Source organism: Passer domesticus, chromosome 11 (genome assembly GCF_036417665.1).
Source record: "Passer domesticus isolate bPasDom1 chromosome 11, bPasDom1.hap1, whole genome shotgun sequence".
In the NCBI taxonomy this organism is placed as follows: domain Eukaryota; kingdom Metazoa; phylum Chordata; class Aves; order Passeriformes; family Passeridae; genus Passer; species Passer domesticus.
The window spans coordinates 32904800-32926405 of NC_087484.1; the positions used below are offsets into that span (position 1 = coordinate 32904800).

Here is a 21606-nt window from a genome sequence, read left to right on the forward strand (position 1 = left end):
GATCCTGCAAGTGGCCTCAGCTTGCCCTGTGGTGCCTTTGGAAAGGGTCAGCGTGCTTTAGGCCAAAGGGGCAGCTGGGAGCAGAAGGAGGAGGAACTTGCGCACCGTTGGCACTGCCCGCACGGAAAGGGGCCTCCCGCCGGCTGGGGCGGCTGGCGCGGTTGGCAGCAGGGACACTCCGCGCTGCCAGCCCGCTTGCGGCTTCTCTTCCCTGTCTCCCCAGTCTCCTTTCTGGGAGGGCTTTTCCTCCTCTTCCGTTTGCCCGCAGTCTGGGAATCAAAGAATCCTTATCAGTGCTTCCTTCCTCTCAGAAAGCTGGAATTCGCAGTGTCCACCCCAAATGTCTATTGGCCTAAGCAAATTCTTCCAAACCCCGAAGAGCTGAGAAAAGGGCTGGATATGGCAGGGGGCTGCAGCAGGCTGCCAACGATGGAGGTTGGAGGAAAATACTCCCCTTTACCACAGCTCTAAGGGGGTGGGATAAATACGTGGCTATCTCTAGTTCCTCATGTCTTATTTCTACCTCTCTGCCTAACATCTATTTATCTCTGGTTTTCCTCCCCACATGTCTAGGGCATGGCTTTGACATTCAGTCAAACTAGTGAAGACACATGATTACCCATTTTCTGCTACCCAAAATAATCTCTCTCTCTCTGTCTCTCTCTGTGAAGCAAATTGCTCTTTGCTGGTAAGGAAAGTATTAAAGGTGCCATAGCACCGGCAGCTCCTTCTTGGGATACGCTGTGGTGCTACAAAAGATCTCTGAAATTTGGCAGCATCTCCATGAAGGCGGCCCAGATGGCTGATGTTAGCAAGCAGTGGGGAATGAAAGGTCTGATTGGAATCTGAGGGTGCCAGCCCTTGAGAAACTGATTTGTAGAGAGTCAAAGCCCATTTTGGTGGTGGTGCTGCTGCTTTGTTGGGTCAACGTTCTGCTCCAGAATTCCGTATTTTAGGCTAGCAGCATAACGAAGCCTTGGGCAGCATCTGCTGCACCTTTCCCAGTACATGGGACTGTGATTGGTGTTACCAGTCACAGCTAGAAGATCTGCCTTCTGATTCCCCAGTGGGAGACAAGCCAAACCAACTTGCAGAGCAAGCCAAATAATTGTTGATTAGACACTTCTTTTAGCATGGAGTGTTCTGCCCTTTTAGCTGTCCTGGTTATATAGGCCAAATCAGTTACTAGATTAAAAGGTTGTTGTAATTTTTTAAATGCTCTGACATCAGCAGCCAACTCAGGAATTTGGGGGGTTCCTTCGATGACTTGAACATCCTACTCCCACTTCTGAGTGTTTGGATCCTTCCAAGTGATAACCGATTTGTGTGATTTTCCAGAGCGATCTGTAAAAACTGTGAGGGCTTTAAGAGGAACCTTACCTTTTAGAGAATTTGGGACTAGATGGAATGTTTCTTTTAGTAGCTTGTGTTTTGGATAATGAATAGAGACTTGTCCGGGATAGCTGTCTAAATCAAACTGAAGGTATCCATTTGTCTGTAATAGCGATTCTAATTTGTGTAGTTGAAATGCTGGATAAATGTATGTTGGGTCACACGCTGCAGGGGTTCGGAGGTGGTTCCTGTCTTTAATGATTAACTGAGCTAAAAGCTCTTGAGGGATTGTAATAGTTTTTTTGGTGTGGCAAAAATACCCATTCTACAATTAACAATTTTTCTGTAGAAGACGGGTCCCACTGAAAAAGCAGTGCCTGGAAATGTGGGGATTTACCAAGACTAGCAAACTGGGAGGTTAGAGAGCAGTCAGCGCGGTGTGCTTTTCGAGATGAGATAGCAGGTGCTACCTTTCGCAGCGCGTCGTGGGCATCTGGAGTTAAGATGCGCTGGGAAGTCAGGTCATGGCTCCCCTTCAGTAGGCTGAACAAAGGGCACAGCTCTTCTCTCGTGAGTCCAAGCAGTGGTCGGATCCAGGTGATGGAGCCACACAACTGTTGTATGTCCCTTAGCATTTGAGCCTTATCTTTGATGGAGATATTTTGGGGAATAATGGCTCACCCGCTGATAAGGAATCCAAGGTACTTCCACAGGGAGGTCTACTGGGTTTTTCAGGAGCAATATCAAAACCTGCATCTTCAACTGCTGTCACAGTCTTTCTGATCACTGGGTTAAGGTAAGTCTTTTCTTGGGAGCAAATTAAAATGTCGTCCATATAATGCCGAAATATAGCTTCAGGGAAGGCTTTCCTGATTGGAGATAGAATCCCAGCCACAAACATTTGACATAAAACAGGGGAAGTTTTCATTCCCTGTGGCAATGTGACCTAATGATATCTTTTAAAGGGTTCTTGACAGTTGATTGGTATCGAAAATGCGAATTTGGGAGTGCGGGACAGAGAGGGATGTTGAATAAACAGTCTTTGATATCAAGGATTGTGAGCTGCCAGTCCCTGGGAAGTACAGAAGGTGAGGGGAGCCCTGGTTGCAAGGAGCCCATGTCTTCTAAAACATAATTTACTTTCCAAAAGTCTTGTAATAACCTCCATCTGTCTTTGCCAGGTTTTTTATAAAAAGACATGGGTCAGGAGCTAGTTGATGGTACAATGTGTCCTTTTAATAATTGTTCCTGTACTGAGGCATGGAGCACTTCTAATTTGTCATTTGGAAGGCCCAATGATCCACCCACACAGGATCATACCCACAGGGAGGGATCATACCTTTTCCCACAGATGGACAACAGCCATATTGAGTGGTTTAGTTTTCATTTCTTTTTAATTCCCAAAGTTTCATTTTTTTCAACATTGTAATACAGCATCTCTATTCAAATCATTATACTCACCTTGGTTAATTAAATATTTATTAATTTATTTTGCCCCCATAATATCAGACAAAAGCATAGGACAAAAGCATAGGAAGAACAAGAAGCAATTACAGAAATACAGTATCTTCCCTGAAAATCCCTTGGAAACCATGTTAAAACAATGGGAAGAACATCAACTTACTAAAGATAAAGACCCACAGCTCAAGATTGTGCATTGCATGTTAGAATGGCCAAAGAAGAAATTAAAACAAGGTCTTCGCTGGCTGAAGCATGGGTCTACCAGGATGTGGATTTGCGAAGTACTTTACAATTACGCCCAAAATAAATTAAATGCAGACTGGAATTGCAGTATGTGGAGGTCTGGTTTAAATATTGGAACAGCGAAAAGGAAGTAGAAACAGATAAACCAAATTCTCTCTGTAATGATCAATGATAAAGACACAACAAGGAAAACCAATCAACCAAGGTGGGACTCATTAAATTTCCTCCCCCCTACTGCACCTCCCAACGAACCAGCTGCAACTGCAGCTGAGTCATTGGAGGCTTCAATGAGTCATGTAACTGAGAGGGCTGAAGAAATTGAAAGTAGCAGTGGGACATCAGAAGAAACGTATATTCTATCATTCTCCTCCAGGCAAATTACAAATTCAGCCATGCAGGAAGTTCCATCCAATCAAGAAGGTCCAGCCTTCTTCACTTGAAGGAGAACCCTGGTAGTACAAAAATGTTCCTCCTGCTCCAGCAGTAAAGATAAAACAAAGGTGGCATCCCTCAGAGAGGTCCCAATGGAGGGTGCACAAGGTGGAATAGGATATGTAAATGCACCCCTCACCTCTTCAGAAGTGAGGCATTTTAAAAAGGAAATGGAGATATTATTCAGTGACCCAGTAGGTATGTCAGAAAAAGTTTACCAGTTCTTAGGCTCTAGGATTTACCCTAGGGGAAAATGAAATTCAATAATGCAAACCCTTTTCTCTCCAGAGAAGAGAAAAGTTATTTAGACTGCAGGGATCAATATATTGGACAGAGAACATAATTTAGGAACAACTGGAGAGAAGAAATTACCATTAACAGATCCAGAATGGAACCCTAACTCAGATGAAGGAAGAAAAAGTATAGCAGAATACAGAACCCGAATTGTAAGGGGAATAAAAGAGGCAGTCCCCAGAGTTAATAACATGAAGAAAGCCTTTGGTAGCAAACAATAAAAACATGAGAGCCCAACTGACTGTATAACTCGCTTAAATAATAACATCCAATTATATTTAGAAAGAGATTTAGGTAGTGAAGGAGGGAAGACAATGTTCTAGGTCCACTTTGGGTTACATTCTTGGCCTGACATAAAACAGAAATTAGAGAAATTAGATGGATGGCCAGAAAGAAGTTTAGATGAGTTATTAGCTGAAGCACAGTAAGTTTATGCCAGGTGAAATGAAGAGAAAATGAAGACTAAAGCTAAGATGATGGCTGCTGTCCAAATTCCTAAACCAATTAGGCAGGATGGGGAGAATATTCAATTGAAGAAACCTATTTGCTTTTATTGTAAGAAAGAAGACCATATGCAATCCTGCTGTTTTAAGACATTGAGGGACTTAAGAGATTCTCCAAGTGGAGAATCAACCCTCAGAGAACTGAGGGGGTCAGGGGCTCTTCTTCTTGGGGCACAAAAACCATCTTCAAGAGCCCTTGATAAAATCAAGGATAGGACCCCTAGAACAATTAATGGAATTTTTAGTAGACACAGGAGCAGAGACAACTTGTTTAACTGAAAAACCAAATGCATGTGCCATAAGCAAAGACACTTTCAATATTTGTGCTGCTAAAGGGGAATCCTTCCCCATTCCCATCATTAAGAATGTCACTATAAAGGGTAATGGACTAACCAGAAAGGGAGATTTGTTTTTCTACCTCCAGCAGGTAACAACTTACTTGGCCAGGATCTCCAGATACCTTTGAAAGTTGGAGTAGTTCCACAAGAAGGAAGGATGAAGGTCATTTTGTTTACTTTATCCACACAAGATGAAAACTGATTAATCCTACAGTGTAAGCCCAACCAGGTAACTGGGATAAAATGAACATTACACCCATTGTAATTAATCTCCTTCCAGATATTAAACCAGCAAAAGTACCCTGGCACCCCCTTACAAAGACCAAAAGGTATTGGCTAAAACCCATAATAACTGAACTGTGACATTATAATATACTAGAGCCATGTACTTCCCCATACAACACCCCATTCTTGCTATTAAAAAGCCTGACAATAGCTACAGGCTAGTTCAAGACCTACGTGAAGTACATAAAAGAGTGCAAGCTGTGTGCTCATTAGTACAAAACCCTTACACCTTGTTAAGTTACCACCTACACACTCTTGGTTCTCAGTAACCGACCTGAAGGATGCATTTTGGTCATGCCCTGTAGATTCTCCTTCTAGACACCTGTTTGCTTCCACCTGGGAAGATCCAGACACTGGAAGGAAACAGCAGCTCACCTGGACCTGGTGACTGCAAGGGTACATGGAGTCTCCCACACTCTTCGGTCAAGCCTTGGAGAGCCTGTTCATTCCCTTTTCTCCACCCTCAGGAATACAAGTAACACAGTATGTAGATGACATACTACTCTCCAGAGAGCAAGAATCCACTGTAAAATTAGGCACCATTCAGTTACTGAACCTTCTAGGAGAGAATGGACTAATAGTATCTAAATCCAAATTACAATTTGTTAAACCAAAGTAAAATATTTCGGACATGTAATTGGTCATGGTACCAGAAAATTGAGTACTGAAAGGATAGAAGGGATTTTAAATTTACAACCTCCCCAAACAAAGAGCGAGGTTAGACAATTATTAGGCTTAATGAGGTACTGTAGAATATGGATTGATGAATACACACAAAGTGTCACAATTTTATATGAAAAATTAACTACATCAGAACCTATTAATTGGACCCAAGAGGATAATAAAAACTTAGAAAATTTAAAGCAAAAGATGATTCAGACCCCAGTTCTCTTTCTTCCTTCACTAGAAGAAGATTTTCACCGCTATATTAACATAGAGAAAGGAATTCCTTATGAGGTCTTGGCCCAAGAGTGGTCAGGAATCCATAAACCTGTAGCCTACTTGTCCATATTGTTGGTCCCTGTGTCCCAAGGATGGCAAACATGCATCCAACCAATCACTGCAGCAGCCATCCTAGTAACAGCCAGCCAAAAACTTACATTTGAGAGAAATCTGACAGAATACATACCACACTCCACCCAAACCATTCTTAAACAACGAGCAGCCGAATGGCTAACAGACTCTCATATTATACAATATGGGAGCACCCTCATCCATTCCACAACTGTAACCCTGAAAACAACCACCCACACCAATCCTGCACAGTTCCTATGTGGAATTCCCCAAAAACAAGATCTCGTGCACAACTGCATAGTTTTTATAAACCTGCAAACAAAAATTCAAGAAGACCTCCTAGAGAGCCCATTAGATGAAGGAGAAATCCTGTTCATCGACGGATCATCTAGAGTAGTAAATGGAAAGAGGTGCTCTGGATACTCCATCAGAGATGGAAAAGAACTGTACAGGTTAGAAAAGGAAAACTACCACCTTCCTGGTCTACCCAGGTATGTGAATTAGATGCTTTGGAAAAAGCATTGCACAGACTAGACAGAGCTATTGGAACCATTTATACGGACTCTAAATATGCATATGGAGTAGTCCACATGTTTGGGAAAAGCTGGGCTGAAAGAGGGTTTCCCACATCTAAGGCCAAAGACATTTTACACAAAGAACTTATATTAAAAATTTTAGAGGCACTTAAGTTACCGAAAGAAATTGCAATGGTACGTGTTCCAGGTCATCAAAAGGGAACTCTGGAGAAACCAGAGGAAACATCCTAGCAGACCATGCTGCAAAGGAGGCTGCTTTTGAGGGGGAATTAAAGGTATACAGATTTTATCCAAAAGACACACCCGAGAGTACACCAGACAACACCCTTCCTATCCCTATTTTTAAAGACAATGAAAAACAGAAACTCATATCACTAGCTGGAAAGGAAGATTCTGAGGGATGGTGGCATCTTCCTGATGGCCATTAAATGTTAAATAAAGAGCTCACTCGAGAAATTTTACAGAACCTCCACCAATCCACACACTGGGGATCTAAAGCTTTAGCAGATCACTTTCTTCAGAATTTCGGATGTCGGGGAATTGATTAATTAGCTAATCAAATTACCATAGGTTGTATAATTTGCCAAAAAGTCAATAGAAAATTAACGAGGAGAACGAGACCTGGAAGAATTGAAATTGCAATTAGACCCTTCCAAAGTATTCAAATTGATTTCACAGAAATGCCCCATGCCCAAAGATGGAAGTATTTCTTACTGATTGTAGATCACCTTACCAATGGGGTTGAAGCATTTCCACTGTTAATGCCACTGCTCAAACAGTAAGTAAGGTAATCCTAGAAGAGATAGTCCCAAGATATGGAATTATAAATAACATTGATTCAGACCAAGGTACCCATTTTACATCATTAGTATTGCAGCAGTTGGCTCAACAATTAGGAATAACTTGGAAATTACATACCCCTGGCACCCTCAAAGTTTGGGAGGGGTAGAACGCATGAATCAGACTATTAGAACAACCTGGACCAAACTGATGTTAGAAATGAAGTGGACTTGGATAAAATGCCTACCCCTTGCCCTTCTCAGAATCCAGAGCTAACCCAGAGCTGACTTAGGTTGTTCCCCATATGAAATGTTATACAGGCTTCCCTATTTAGCCACCCCGCATCAAGTAACTGCCAAAGAGTGAGGAAATATAAATGTGCAAAGGGATATTCAAATGATTGCCCAGAATCTAAAAGACTTAAAGCAGAGAGGTCTTGTACCCCAGAACATTCCTTTAGACTTCTATTTACATAAGATATGCCCCAGAGAGTAGGTACTTATTAAATGCTGGAAGGAACAATCCCTGACTCCATCAGGGGAAGGTCCTTTCCAAGTTCAACTGACCACAGAGACAGCCATCCGAGCACAGGAAAAAGGGTGCACTTCCGTCAGCCGAGTAAAAGGTCCAGTAACACCACCGCAAGATAACGAGAAACCTCCATGAACTACTCTCTACAACAGTCCTCCCCGGTGTTATTCCTGAAATTATTATATCAATTGTTATTCTCTCACTGTTTTACAGTAGAGAATCTAATGGTTATTGTACTTACTTTTTAACAAGTTATTATGAATTTTCAATTCCATTTCTCCACCAGTGAAGAGTATCATTTCCCTGAGAAATGACCTTTCCTCTCCAATAACTATGTCTTTTTTTTTTTTTTTTTTTTTTTTAAATTTCCTTAGGAGAAACAACATGAATAGAACCAAGGCCAGTTCCAGGTAGGACTTTCCTGCATTTAGGTCCCTTCCTGCATCCAGGTACACTCCCATGAAAACCAAGGGGTCTGAACCCAGTAGGAAAACCAGAGAGGTTGAATGGTCTGCACCACCTATCAAAGAGTACCACAGCACTTCAATCTTCCCATTGACCCCTGAGCGAGGGAAGGGAAGGTGCGCCCTACTCCTCATACTCTCCCTCTGGATCCTGTAGATCCCCCTTGTCAGAGCCTGCATCTGCTGCCACCAATGCTAACATACAGTGTACCTGACCAAAGGAAACTCCTACCTCATAAAACACTCATTCCAGGCACATTCTTATGTAAATCCCTTTTGTTATAATATGATGACACTGAGTAGATACTGACAATCGGACAAAAACCAATGGATTGGTAGAAATATTGGAAATGCAAACCAGAAAAGGAATGGAGAGTGTCCTGATCAAGAGATTTGGCTATATGTCAAATTTAATTATATAACGAAAAAGAAGGATTTGTTAAAAAGGAAAACTTATGATGTTGATTTGATTCGAGAAATTGTAATAACTGAAAGGGGGAAACAAAAGGGGGACAATCCATTAGCTACCGATAAAAACTTATTTACTGTTTTAGCAGAACAAATTAGTAAAAATCAAAATATAACCAATTGTTGGGTTTGTGGAGGCACCTTCAAATCAGAAGCCTGGCCTCAGCAAGGAGTCAGTATTGGACCCCTCAAATGACTTAAACTAAATTATTTCCCCTCCCAAACTCCAAGAGATCAAGACAATTGGCTATTGAGGGACACAGTTCTTGGAGAAGAATGTATCTGGAGAAAAGGAAAAAGATACACTGAGGAAGTTGGAGAAACTACCTGTAAAAGATATTTACTAACTGAGGATCACAAGACGTGGTGGATACTGAACGAACCAGATACCTTTTGGTCAAAGAAGAAAATCAGAAACAAGAACTGCATATTACATCCCAATGAACAACTTTATCAGTGCTGGGACCCTAAAAGTCAGCCTTTATTCAGTATTACCCCAAGTTTCTAAGTATTGGACCTCCACTTTTATCACGCTTTCACATTTTTGGGAGGCCCCCCAAGGTTTATACTGGAATTGTGGGCAAAGAGCATATTCTAAACTCCCTTCTCACTGGTGTGGCAATTGTACCTTAGGAGCAATACGACCTAGCCCCTTTCTACTATCAGAAGCAGCTGGAAACCAGCTCGGAGTTCCCCTAGATGATAAATTAAAGAGACAAAAAAGATGTGAAATAGGGGGAATGTAACAATGGGGTGAGGAAGAGTGGCCACCAGAGAGAATTTTAGAAACTTACGGACCTGCCACTTGGGCTCAGGATGGGAGCTGGGGCTATCAAACTCCCATTTACATGCTAAATCACATTACTGGACTACAAGCCCTGATTCACGTCATATCTAATCAGGCCAAGAGTGCAATTGATTTTTTCAACGCCCAACAGAAGCAAATGAAAACAGCTGTATATCAAAACTCTTTAGCCCTAGATTATTTATTAGCCAAAGAGCGTGGAATATGCGGCAATTTCAACACATCAGACTATTGTCTGCATATTGATGACCATGGTGAAACTATTACTAAAATTACCCAAAACATCAGAAAGCTTACACATGTTCCAGTCCAGTTTTCACCTGATTAGTGGAAAAATATGTTCTCTAGGGAGTGGTAGAAGAAAGCCTTAATTATTTTTCGAGTTTCCTTAGTTAGCCTTCTCTTTCTCCCGTGCTTAATCCCATGTTTCATTCATCTAATTACCTCAGTAGTACAAAGCATGTTCGCTAGTCAAAATCTTCAAACGAGCCAACATTCTATGCCTACTGTCAAGAAAATCATAAATCTCAATCCAATCAAAACAGATAGGAAAACGGGTAAAAAGGCCCAGCAAGTTTAGATTAATTTTAAACAATTAAACATTATCAACAAAGAACTTTTACATTTATGTAAATGCAAAAGCCAATTACTAACATAAGAGAAAGAGGGAGGAACTGTCATTTATAAAATCCCTTACATGGCTTTTGCATTTGTGACTGGTTTATATTTGTAACTGTTAATTAGCTTTTGCATTTATAACTGTTTAAAGTTACTAGTTTGATCAAGTAAAAGTGTTCAAATTAATGAAGTAAATAATATAAAATCATTATCAAGTTATACTAGCTATTCAGTAGATCCCAACTGAATGTTTAACAGTCCTGTTAAAATAGGTAGCAAAATAAGAACTATATTATTTTTATAATCCTTTGTTCTTAACCTAATTACATTATTTGTAAATTTAATTATCTCTTTTTAGTAGCCTTATACTTTCAAAGTTCCCAGTGCAGTTTCCTCTCACCAACAGCATGCAGCATTTTACAGACAATTTCTAGCCCACTCCAGGTTGAACTGGTAACTTGATGCCACAGCAATGGTGCATACTAATGAGAGAGCTTCCCATCAAAAACCTCAGAGATATCATCCCACCCCAGTGACAGCACACTCTGGGAAAGAAGATCTTACCCCATCATCTACTAGCACCAATCACCTGAGACTATGGGGGCAGGACTGCAAGTACAGACTGAGGGGACCGAGAACATCAAAGGGGCAGCCTGGCCTGAAGAGCTGTCTTTGCTGTCTTTTACTGTTCCTGGGACTGTGACTTAGCTACAGCAGGGGACCCCACACTGCAGATTTCAGTCAATATCTCTTTTTAGAGACCTTATTCCAGATTTGAGGGCAGACTAAGTGCATTCACTGCAATGCCCTCGGGTTCTTGCCTTGGGGCCAGACGCCAGTTCAGCTAGAGGTTTCCTCAATCCTTGGGCCTGGGACTTTATCCTTTTTTCTTTCTTTCCTTTCTTCTTTTTCCTTACCTCCCTTTTTGTTTTTCCCCTTTAAATAAACACCCTATTTTTGTTCAAATCGCCAAAGCTGTATCTTTTTACCACATTCAGTAAATTTTCAGACTTCATGCCAGCTCCTCGGAGCAAAGCATGAAGATTACTCCACCAAGGCAAGTATGTGTAGTACTCCCTTGTGTTGGCATCAGTTCCCGTGGCAGAACATGCCTTCCCACTGGACACTCACCTGCACCTGAGCCTGTGGAGAAGCCCGGCTCCCTCCCCCTCTGCCCACAGCAACACAGACACTCCCAACCTTTCCCAAGAGCTGCAACACAACCACAGGCACAGCAGCATCCCCAGCAGTGACACCACTGCTCTGCTCCATTCTGCCCTGCTCTGCTCCTCTAGTCACAGCTGCAAGCCTGTATCTCCACAAGAGGCTGTGGCCTGGAGGCGAGGAAGGAAAAAGATCTTTGCTCACAAACAAACCGTGCCACAAACCCCATCCATGGGTCTTCCCACATAGCAGAAACACCTGACCATTCAGAAGCAAATTTAGAGCTTATTCACAGGGTGAGAACAAAAGGAAGCTTCCAACACAAAGGGTTTATTTATTTATTACAGTATTTATTCTGACTATCACTCATAACAAACTACAAACTACGAGCTATAAACTACAAACTACAAACTTCAAACAACAAACAACAACAAAGGCCTCCTCCAGGGCTAGTATCTCCTGTCGGCCATGAACTCCTGCGTGGCCATGATCAGAGGCATCAGGGAGGAGGCTGGCTTGGCTGATGTTACAAATGGATGCTGCCCAAAGAGAAAAAGAAGCAATGAGCTTCTACTTTCCCCACAGCCTGAAGCAGGCTTTCTCTGGCTAGCAGAAAGATACAGAAAGGAGGGCATTCTGTGCACCTCTCTCTCCACATCCAGGACCTGCAGCCGCTTTGCCTGTTACCTGCAGAAGTTCCTGGGCAGACCAGCGCCTGTCCTCGTCCCTCTCCAGGCAGCAGTGCAGAAAGTCTCGCAGCCACGCCGACTGCTGCCTGGGCTTCTGCAGCTTCGGGGGGGCCCCGGTGCTTATCAGCTGTTGAACCTAGAGAAGAAGGAAATGCCACACTCTACCTGTCTCCTTCGCACCCCAAACTGCTCACACAGAGCCCATTGGACAAGCTCCACTCTGCAGTGGCACTTTACTCCCTGCCACAGGGTGGCAGATACCTTTCCTAGCCCTACTAAAACAACCCAAAGCCAGAGGCAGCCATAGCCAGTCCAGTAGGCAAAGGTTCTTGCCTTGACTACTCATTTCACCGGATGATGGAATCAGCAGCAGCTCCATCAGCTAAAGCACACTTTGCTTCTCTGAGCACTGACACAGCCTCTACAAGTGACATGGAAGACTGACTTTCATCTAACTCTTCTATTTCCAAGGATTATTCCATAAAATGCAGCTCAGCACTGCTCACTGCTCCCTTAGGCAAAGCTTCTGCCAAGCAAAAGGCATCCTGATTTTTAGGTCCTGTTCATGCACAAAAATGGCAAGGGGATGATCTGGCCAAGAAGCACGAGAGACTGTGCAGCCTGGAACCTATCATTTTCAGGTGTTGGCAAGCTTCCCAGGCAGAAGAATGGAAGCAGATTTTGTTGGGGTGACAGCAGTGTCTGAGAGCAGCTGCAGCGTACCGTGCGGGAGGTTTTCATCAGGTACGGAGGCGCTCCGTCCACCATCTCGATCCCCACAATGCCAAAGGACCAGATGTCCACTTTGGGGCCGTAGGGCTTCCTGGTGAAAATTTCTGGCGCCATCCAGTAAGTAGTCCCAACAGCTGATCTCCGTTTGTTCTGCTCGGTGGTCAGCTGAGCAGCAAGGCCAAAATCAGCTGAGGAGGAAAAACCACTCTGATCAAGCCAGCGTGAATTAGGAAAGCAAACAAAAGAAACTCCCACTGTACCAATGTCCAAGAAGGCAGTGTGGAACCCAGCTGTAAAGGGGCCATTCCTCAGGCCTGCAGCCAAGGAAATACGGAATTGGCCACTTAGCAAAAGCCCCCAGTTTCAGGCAGTGGATTTTAGTCCCCTGAAGCTATTAGACTGTAACTGCCTTGCTTGGAAAGGGACACACACAACCCAAAGCCACTCCTGGGCCCTTCTTCCCAGTAACACCTCCCTGCACCTTGTGGCTGTGTTCTGTGCTTGCAGCAGGGCAGCCTGCACTGCCACAGGCCCCACTGCAGGGAACTGGAGCCACCCAAAGGCAGCCCCACACCGCAGCCCGCCACGGCTGAGCCTGGCCAGCAACACCCACCCAACTTGACTGATCCATCCAAGCCCAGGAGAATGTTGTGGCTTTTGATATCGCGGTGGATCACTTGCTTGGAGTGCAGGAAATCCAGGCCTTGCAGGCACTGAGAGAGGAAAAAGAAACACAAGCCTAAGTGGATTTCATCCCACAAGCAGGGAAGTGGCACATCTGCAACACTGGCTTCCTGGGGGATGGTGAGCAGGACAGGCTGCTGGCAAGGGCAAGAGCCTGCTGCTCCACCACGAGAACAGCAGTGCCTTTCTAAGTGAGGGTGTGTTTGCTTCTGAAAGAGAAAGGGCAATTGTTCCTCTGGCCAGTGCCCTGCAAACACAGGCTGAAGGAGCCCTGCTGCAGTGGCTGTGCTCTCTGCAACCAGACAGCAGTGGATGCTTTTGCAAACACCACTTTGGGTGCAAGGCTCTTCTTTGAGGCTGAGCTCTGGGAGACTCCTGTGAGTATCTCTTCGTCTTTGCCCCTTGCTTCACTTTGCGCCGCCAGCGCCTTTGCCCTTACAGGGAAGGAATGCAGCACACACAGGCTCCAGGTAAATGTTTGCCTCCAGGAGAGGCAAAGACAAACACACTAGAAGAAAGGCAGGGACACTGGCAGGCACTTCAGATGCTCTTGCTACTGCCAAGGACATAAGAGAAAGGCTTGGAAGATGAAATCTCTCCTCTCCTTATCACCCATTTGGAAGGACCATCCCGACCAAGCCATGGGAAGCACAAGTGCCATCCCTTACCTCCCGAGAGACAGCTGCTATCTCTCCTTCTGCCATGCGAGTCTCCCTGATGACATCATGTAAAGAACCTCCGTCCATGTATTCCATCACCAGCCAGAGTTCCTCGTCCACCAGGTAGCTGAAAGGAGCAAACAACAGCCTGGAGATGAATGCACGCACTTACACAACCTGATGGATTCTTGTTTCTGTGTCTCTCTCAGAGGAACACAGGAGGAAGTGAGTAGTCATTCACTATGGTCTACAGGGCCTGAACTCTGAGCAGTCTAAAAGACAGCTCAGTATCCACACCAATGCAACAGGCCAAGGGAAATACAATAGACAGTGCTTTGTTAGCACTTCAGACCCATGGAAAAAATCAAACCCCAAACCCAACAAAACAATGTGGAGAGAGAACAGGAACTTGGGGGCTGTTGGCTCAGTAAGACAGGGCCAAGTCCTGTCTTTGAAAGTGCCCTTCACACTAGGTATGCCAGGAAAGATGAATGCAGCCCGAATGCAATCTCCTCCCAAGACGCTGTAGATCAGCCCAGGAACAGGAATCAACAGTTCCATCCTCTTTTGCCAGCACCCAAAGGAGTGGTTGAACCTCTGGCTTGCAGGATGAGAATGACCTTTCATGGCAGGACAGCAGAATCACTCACCTGTCTACATAGTTCACAAGGTTGGCATTCTTACTGCCACGCATGACCTGGATTTCATTCAGGCACAGCTTGCTGCTGCTCTCTTGCAGGAGACTAATTTTCTTGATGGCCACCTAAAACAACATGGAAAGCCATGAAACAAAGTCTGTGGCACAGGTCCACAAGGGGAAGATGGAGACAGTGATTATGGGATGACAGTAGCCCCAGCTGGGCTGGGCCAAACTGCCTTGTGACTGGACATCAGACCCTGTGCTTGGGCACCTCCCAGGACAGAGTGACAGATACCCTTTGACTTGTAAACACGGTCTAAGCTCTCCACATCAAAGTTCTAACAACACTCACTGTAACCACAGTCTTCCCCCAGGGCCTTCCTTTATCATTCCCATTGTCATTGACACACCTCTTGCAAGCAGGAAGCCATTTTTGTGCTGGTAAAAATGGAGTAAAACTGCTGGGAAACCTTGGGCACTTCTAGGGGGCTTGATCATTACTCCAGTAACCACTGGCATTCTCCATTGCACAACTACAAAGCAAACTCTTACAGACATGACAGGTAAAATGTTGTTTGTCCTAAAATCATCCTGAGAGTTATTCCCCCTAAGAAATACAACCCTACATATTTCACAGAAAAAATGCTGTGATGATGAAAACGTCATTAAGGACACCTCCAAAAAAGACAATCCTAGCACTTCCTCACTTCAGGAATTTGCATTTTATTCCACTAAAATACTTTACTTCATACCACTAATATTAGCAATTACTGCCTGACTGTAAAAAGAAATAAGCCATGCCTTGATCCTCTAGGGATATATCCCAGGCTCTGAGCAGGGCTTAGGCCCTTGACAGACTCCTTGCACACCTCTCTCTCTAAGCACAGATCCCAAAGGCAGCACTGCAGGTGGCTGCAGAACTACCAGCACGATTCCCATGTATTAGCTAACAGCCAGAAATGAGAATTCAGGAACGCTGCAGCCCCAAAGAGCAGTGCCATGCTCTGAGACACCACCTGGGCACTTAGACCCAGCCCTGTGTCCTCCTCTGAACGATACCGCTTGGCCTCCTTGCATCCCCTGGGGCAGCTGAGAAGGACAAAATCTGTCCCCACTGTATTTGGCAGGCAGACACTGCTCTGCACTCCATTTGCCTTTGCAGCAAAGCTCTGCTGGCGAGCCAAAGCTCAGCCACAGCTCACAGCACAGGGGAAGGCACTCAAGAGCTGCAGAAGCTGCGGCGCTGCTTGAGGCTTACCTCTTCTCCTGTGGCAGTCTCCACTGCCATGCACACAGTGCCGAAACCCCTAGAAACAAAACAGCAGTGGAGAACGAAGAAGTCCTTTAGTCCCTCCAAGTGCAAAACACTGCAGCCCAAAGGGAAAAAAGTCCTGGGGAAAACAGTAAATGGAACACGACAGATTCTTCTATGGGTCTTTTCTCCCTTTTCTCTTTCTCTAGCTGTGCATGTGTCGGATTCTTCCAGGAATTTGCCGGTTGGGTCTCCTTACACCTCTCCTTGGAGTCTGTCTGCCAAACTCAAGCAGACACAGATCCCTTCTCCAGCTTGCAAGGACAATAGTGTCCAGCCACAGCCAGAGCAGGCAAAGGCTTCCATTGCTGCACACAAATGGAGAAATCCACAAAACACAGGATCCTTAGGCAGCTGTGTTCTGGGTCCAGAGCCATTGGCAGCTGCTTCTCTTCAGTGCACCAGCCACTGGAAGGACTCTACTGTTCTGGTGACTTCTTGTACATTTGGCTTCTGTTCTGGGGTGACGTTATGATGCTTGTACCCCCAGTCACCTGTTCTGTTTATACTGGATGTTATATTCTGTGCCTCCAAGATTGGATCAGACAGTAGGTGTCAGGAGAAGAGGGAGCACAGAGTTTTGTTATCAGCTGCACTCTCCCCTGCAGTCTGCTGGAACACAGAACTCCAGTGTTGTGGTCTGGGCACAGATGGGGCCAAACACCACACTCCTTTTGCTTTTTAGTTAGTTAGTTAGTTTAGCTAGCTAAGGCAGTCTGAGTTTTCCCTTTACTGTTTTTCTTTCCCTTTTCTTGGAACCATTCGAACCTGCTCCAGACTGGGACCCGGCAAAACACCGAGAGTTCACACTTTGTAGCCCATCAGGGCCTACTCTGCAGCCTTTCCCAGCACTGGAGAATGACAACCCCCAGGAGAGACTTTCTGAACTTGCCATCTCTTCAGAGCAGGAAATGAGTTTTGTCATCCATGATTGTTCATTTTGTATGCTGGGAAGTGCTTTGCCTGTTAAACAAACAACTTCTTTCCACTTCTCTCCAAGGAAATTGTTCCCTAATCAGCTGGGGGCAGTGGCCATGTGGGTTTGCTTTCTGGAGGTTTCCTCCCAAATTAGCCCTAAACCAGGACAGCTTACCCAGAGAAAATGCTGCAAGTCAATCCCATCTACAGTCAGCAGAGCTGGCTTTCAAAGGGAGCAGCTTGGTGGATTCTTTGCAGCAAAGGCCTAAAGCCCACAGGATCCACGAGGGGTCTGCCATCAGGCAGATGATGCCTTTTCCTCTAGAGTGCATTGGCACTGGGCATTCCCCTGAAGCTTTGTCTTTTACCATCTCAGCCAGAAAAGAGAGCTGCTGCTTTCATTTCTGCTTTTGGCTTCTAGACTAGGTGGTGGTCATCCTGACCACTGAATCTTGTTTTCAGCAAAATACTGGAAAGAAATGTTACTGAGAGCTGTTCCCAGACAGCTCTCTGCTGCTAACTTGACCTTTGAGGCAATGAGGTTTCTCCTCCTTTCATTCCCATGTATTCTGTACTGTTTCGAGACACTAAAAATTATTTCTCCTACAAAAAGTCACACACTTGAGGGACAGGAGATCTGCCAGGTGCTGCTCTTTGCCGCAGACAAGACACTGCCAGCATCCCGGTGTCTCTGCTGTGCCTTTAGACCACAGATATAAATGCTGGCTAGCACTGAGAGATCACCAGGCATCATCTTAACACAGTGTCTGAACAGTTTTGGAGATTCTCACTCTGGGGAGATGTGACACCAGCAAAATGCACAGCCCCTTCCTTTGAAGAAGGAACTGTGGCTGCACTCACCCTTTGCCAATAGTTTCCACTTCTGTGTATTTAGCCTCAGGATCTCCCTCGCTCACCAGCATCTCTGTAAAAATCCCAAGGAAAGATGCTCACTTCAAAAGAGATCCCACCCTGCAGCAGGTCACAAAGGCAGCCCCACTCTCCGGGACACCGGGCCCTTTCAACTCAGTCAGTCGGGAAACAACAACACCACCGCACCAGCACCACCTCAAAAACAGCAGCAGCAAGACAAGCAGCCCTGCAGCACAGATAGCCAGCACAAAACTAATAGTCTAAACTGCAATCTAAGCACATGGAGAAATAGTCAGAGGAGACAGGGATCAGAAAACTCTAACCAAGAGAAATTATTGTTTTCTATAAACATTAAGGGCAGCAGGAAAACCAAAACCTTCCTGTTCTTGGCAATGAACACTCTGTGACATTCAACACAAGCTTTCATCCTTGCAAACATCAAAGGCATCTTGGGTTCTGGAATCAATTTTTACCATCAGCTGCCCTCTCCAGAAGAGGAAGAATATTGCAAAGTGCTTCCAGCAGAGCCCAGATCTCCAGCTTTAAGCAGGACTTTGCCTAAACAATGCCCTTCAGCCTTTCAGGAGCAGCAGCTCATGTTATAAGCTACTGTGATGGCCTTAGGAATGAGGTCCCTCAGCCTTTAGGACAGGCTGAGTGCTGGAGATGACCTTGGCCGTGCCCACAGCAGCTGGGCCCCGCAGGAGCTCCTTGAGGCCTACTCATTCGCGAGGTCACAGCCTCCTGCTCAGCCAGAAACAATCTCTGCTTGGCCTTTTGCCCACAGGGAAGCTCAGGCAAAGCCAAACCAGGCCGAGCTGCTCTCAGAGGCAGGAGCAACACCCCGCTGATCCCTCGCCACCTCAGAGCACAACAACAGGTCCTGTGTGGAGGAGGCCTCAGGACCTGGCACTCAGCTGAGGAGGAGCAGGAGGTGGGACAGCTCATGCCGACACACGCACACAAGGCACTGCTCCGGCACACAAGGATCACAAAGGACCTACTCAGCATGGCCAGGCACTTGTCCTCTGTCCTCTCTCGCTGCTGCTCTCTGCTGCCAGACGAGCTGGTCGTGCTCCAGGTGCACGAGCTGCTCGTGCTTGAGCTTCCAGCCTGGGCACTGGAGCCTTCTCCCGAGCCTTCAGCTGCAGCTCGTGCAGGTGCCAGGACAGAGGAGGTGGAGCTCTGGGACAAGAAATGAATTTGGGTCACAAATGTGCCTGGCAGAGATGCCCCTCCCATCCCATTTCAAATGCAAGCCCCTAGGAAGATGCTGCTGGCCACACCCAGGGCTCTTCACCTCTCAGCTTGTGCACCTGCTTCAACAGCTCAAGGCACAAAATCCAAAGGCTGCTTTTACATGACGGACAAAATGACACCAAAGACACCAAAGTAGGCACTTACTGGTGTTGTTTGCTCCGGCCATGGGCTGACAGCAGGGCCAGGTTCATCGGCACCTTCATCCTCTTCAGCCTCTTCCTCAGGTACAGAGGCTGCCAGAGCAGGTGCTGACGCTGCCCTTGTGCTCTGTGGACAGACAGCAGCATGAGGGATAGGAAAGAACCTGTCATTCACCACCTCACCTATATTCAGCTACAGGCCCCGCTGCAGCTCAGCTCTTCCTTTAGCTACTGACTTTAGCTGCTCTGTGGGGAGGGCCAGGTCCCTGCTGGGGACAGTGCCTCCTCATATCCTGCAAGCTTGTGAACTGCATCTTTGCACTGCTCTCCTCACAGGGGACAGGGAGCCTGCACAGCCACTGGCCACCAAGGACCTCACTTGTACCCCAGGAGCATCCAAAGACATCCTAATGCTACCTCTTGTCTCTTGCTAAGACAAATTCACAGCCCCTTTCAGAACAGTAGGAAGCTGGTGCATAAACAATCCAAGTTCCACTCCCCTTTTCCAGGCCCCACTGACTGGGGGAAGGGCTGGAAAGATTCCGGCCCCCAGCATCTTCAGCCAGGCATGGGAGGTGCTGTCTGATCAGCAACTTGCAGCTATGTTTTGCTCCAGCCACAGCACTACCCAGAGCTGCCACTTACTGATGCTGGATGCTCAGGCCCTGCAGTGGCAGCAGGCGCAGTTTGGGGAGCATCTTCCTCCCCTCTGGCCTCTTCTGCAGGAAGACACGCAGCCAGAGGATCCTCCGAGGTTGGTGTTGGGCTCTGCAGACAGACAGCAGCATGAGGGACAAGTGACCTTCTTTATATTCAGCTCTAGACCCAGATGCACTAAGGAGAAATCATCTGCAGTGAAATGGGATTCTAAGTTGTTCCCACTGAAGTGAAAAGGCACAATTAGATGGGACTGCACTCTCTTGTGCAGGGGAAATTCCGTCATGGCTTAAATCACAAAGCAACCCCACTTCCAGCTGCTTAAAAGCTCTGAAAAGGAATTGGAGAAAACAGCCTGGGCTCCTCCTGCTGCTGCTGCTCTTGCTGCAAAGAGCCTGGACTGTAGTTTCATTCATCCAACCAGGCTGGCAGTGGACTGCAACACGCCCAGCTCACAGCTTGCTCCACAATTGTCAAATGCTACCAAGGCCAGAGGCTCCTTTCCCACTCACCCAAAGACCAGATTTTCTCCAGGCACGGGTGATGTGACCTGCAACACACAAGAGGAAAACAACCAGATGCTGTAAGAAAACTGCCTGTGCTGGGCAAGCCCACAAAAAGTCAACCCAAAGACAGAGCATTCTGCTTTCACTACATCATTCCAGCTGCAACCCCTGTGCCACACAGCAAGCAAGGCAACTGCACAAAATACTTCCTTGTCCTCCGTGGCCACTCAACCCATAGAAACTTGAGACTCAGAAAGGCCCGGTGGTTCTGTAACAATCATTGCTTCTGCCCCACCCCACCCAGCAGGAGCTACAGCTCCTCCCTTTCCTGTCCTTCAGTTTTCTCAAGAGATTGCATGCAGCAATTGCTATGAGCTCACTGGAAACCTTTCCCCAGAAAAGCTTCACCCAAGTGCCCCTTAGCCAGGGTGGCAGTTCTATGGTGACACAGCACGGGAACAGCTCCAGGGTTCGGGAGCATACAAGAACTCCTCTGAAAGGTCTGTCTCAGAGGCCTTTTCCAAGCTGATTCTGTGACTTCATCACAGAACAAATGGCTCTTTTAGTGTGCAGGAAGTGTCAAGGTCCACAGGCACATGCTGGGATGAGGGAATATAGACAAGAAGACTTGAACTGAGGGACTTTCCCTTAGTCCTGGAGAGCAGTGCACAGCTTTTACAAGGACTCCTGACAAGCTCTCCCACTCTTCCTATCTTGGAAGTTGTCTTCCTTGAGCCAGCAAACTGAGGAGACTCTAAACTCCATAGCCACAGGCTGTGCCATGGGAGGAGTGGAATCCCTGCAGGCCACATTACAAATGCTGCCCACTCCCCACTGGCTAGAGACACCCCTCTCTTAGCTGGAGCTGTTGACAGCGGCTTTACCCAACCAAAGGCCTCTTTGTGGCATTTTGGTTTCCATATGCTGCAACATCTACTTACGTGCCAGGTGGGTGAGAAAGTACCCAGAATAAGCCACGGAAAAAGCCGTGCAAACTGCAGCACATACTCCCTCCATGGCTTGAGCAGCGCTGCTCAAGTCTGCACCAGACAACGCCTGTGGGAAAAAACAAAAATATTCCGAGTCCTGCTGGCAGAGACCTCGTCGATCAGCAGGTTCGCCTTCAGTGAGCGTGCCACAGAGCTGCTCTGCACACTCAGCCCTTCCGGGCCTCGGCACAGCAACTTTGCCTTGACAACGCCGGGATGCAGCCGCTGACATCACAATAGCAGCACCCTAGGCTGGATTGTGAATTCATGCATAGAACC

At 46.2% G+C, this 21606-nt stretch overlaps 1 protein-coding gene and 1 long non-coding RNA gene across 4 annotated transcripts; one reads left to right on the forward strand and one right to left on the reverse strand.

Moving 5' to 3' along the window:
- The first annotated feature begins 212 nt into the window (after positions 1-212).
- Positions 213-11070, forward strand: LOC135278339 (uncharacterized). Of its 3 annotated transcripts, XR_010345857.1 has the most exons (4): positions 227-3241; positions 3410-4832; positions 5194-5371; positions 8124-11070. It is a non-coding gene; the product is annotated as an uncharacterized LOC135278339 (long non-coding RNA). The 3 variants fall into 3 exon arrangements; XR_010345856.1 differs by having other exon boundaries at positions 213-4832; positions 5194-6393; XR_010345855.1 differs by having other exon boundaries at positions 215-4832.
- On the reverse strand, positions 10621-21592 carry LOC135278338 (serine/threonine-protein kinase PAK 3-like). The gene is made up of 11 exons (XM_064384896.1): positions 21280-21592; positions 20345-20382; positions 19821-19943; positions 19180-19302; positions 18780-18960; positions 17764-17827; positions 15931-15979; positions 14683-14795; positions 14042-14159; positions 13303-13402; positions 10621-12877 (listed from the first exon to the last, which is right to left on the reverse strand). The coding sequence occupies exons 1-11, from the start codon at positions 21557-21559 to the stop codon at positions 12510-12512; spliced, it is 1557 nt and encodes a 518-aa protein (XP_064240966.1). The 5' UTR covers positions 21560-21592; the 3' UTR covers positions 10621-12509.
- Between the last annotated feature and the right edge of the window lie 14 nt (positions 21593-21606).

Coding starts and splice junctions, on each gene's coding strand:
- LOC135278338 (XM_064384896.1), bottom strand. CDS start 21,559: ATGTCAGCGGCTGCATCCCGGCGTTGTCAAGGCAAAGTTGCTGTGCCG. Junction 15,980..17,763: donor GTGGAAACTATTGGCAAAGG/GTGAGTGCAGCC, acceptor TTTTGTTTCTAG/GGGTTTCGGCACTGTGTGCA. Junction 13,403..14,041: donor TAGCAGCTGTCTCTCGGGAG/GTAAGGGATGGC, acceptor TTCCTCTCTCAG/TGCCTGCAAGGCCTGGATTT.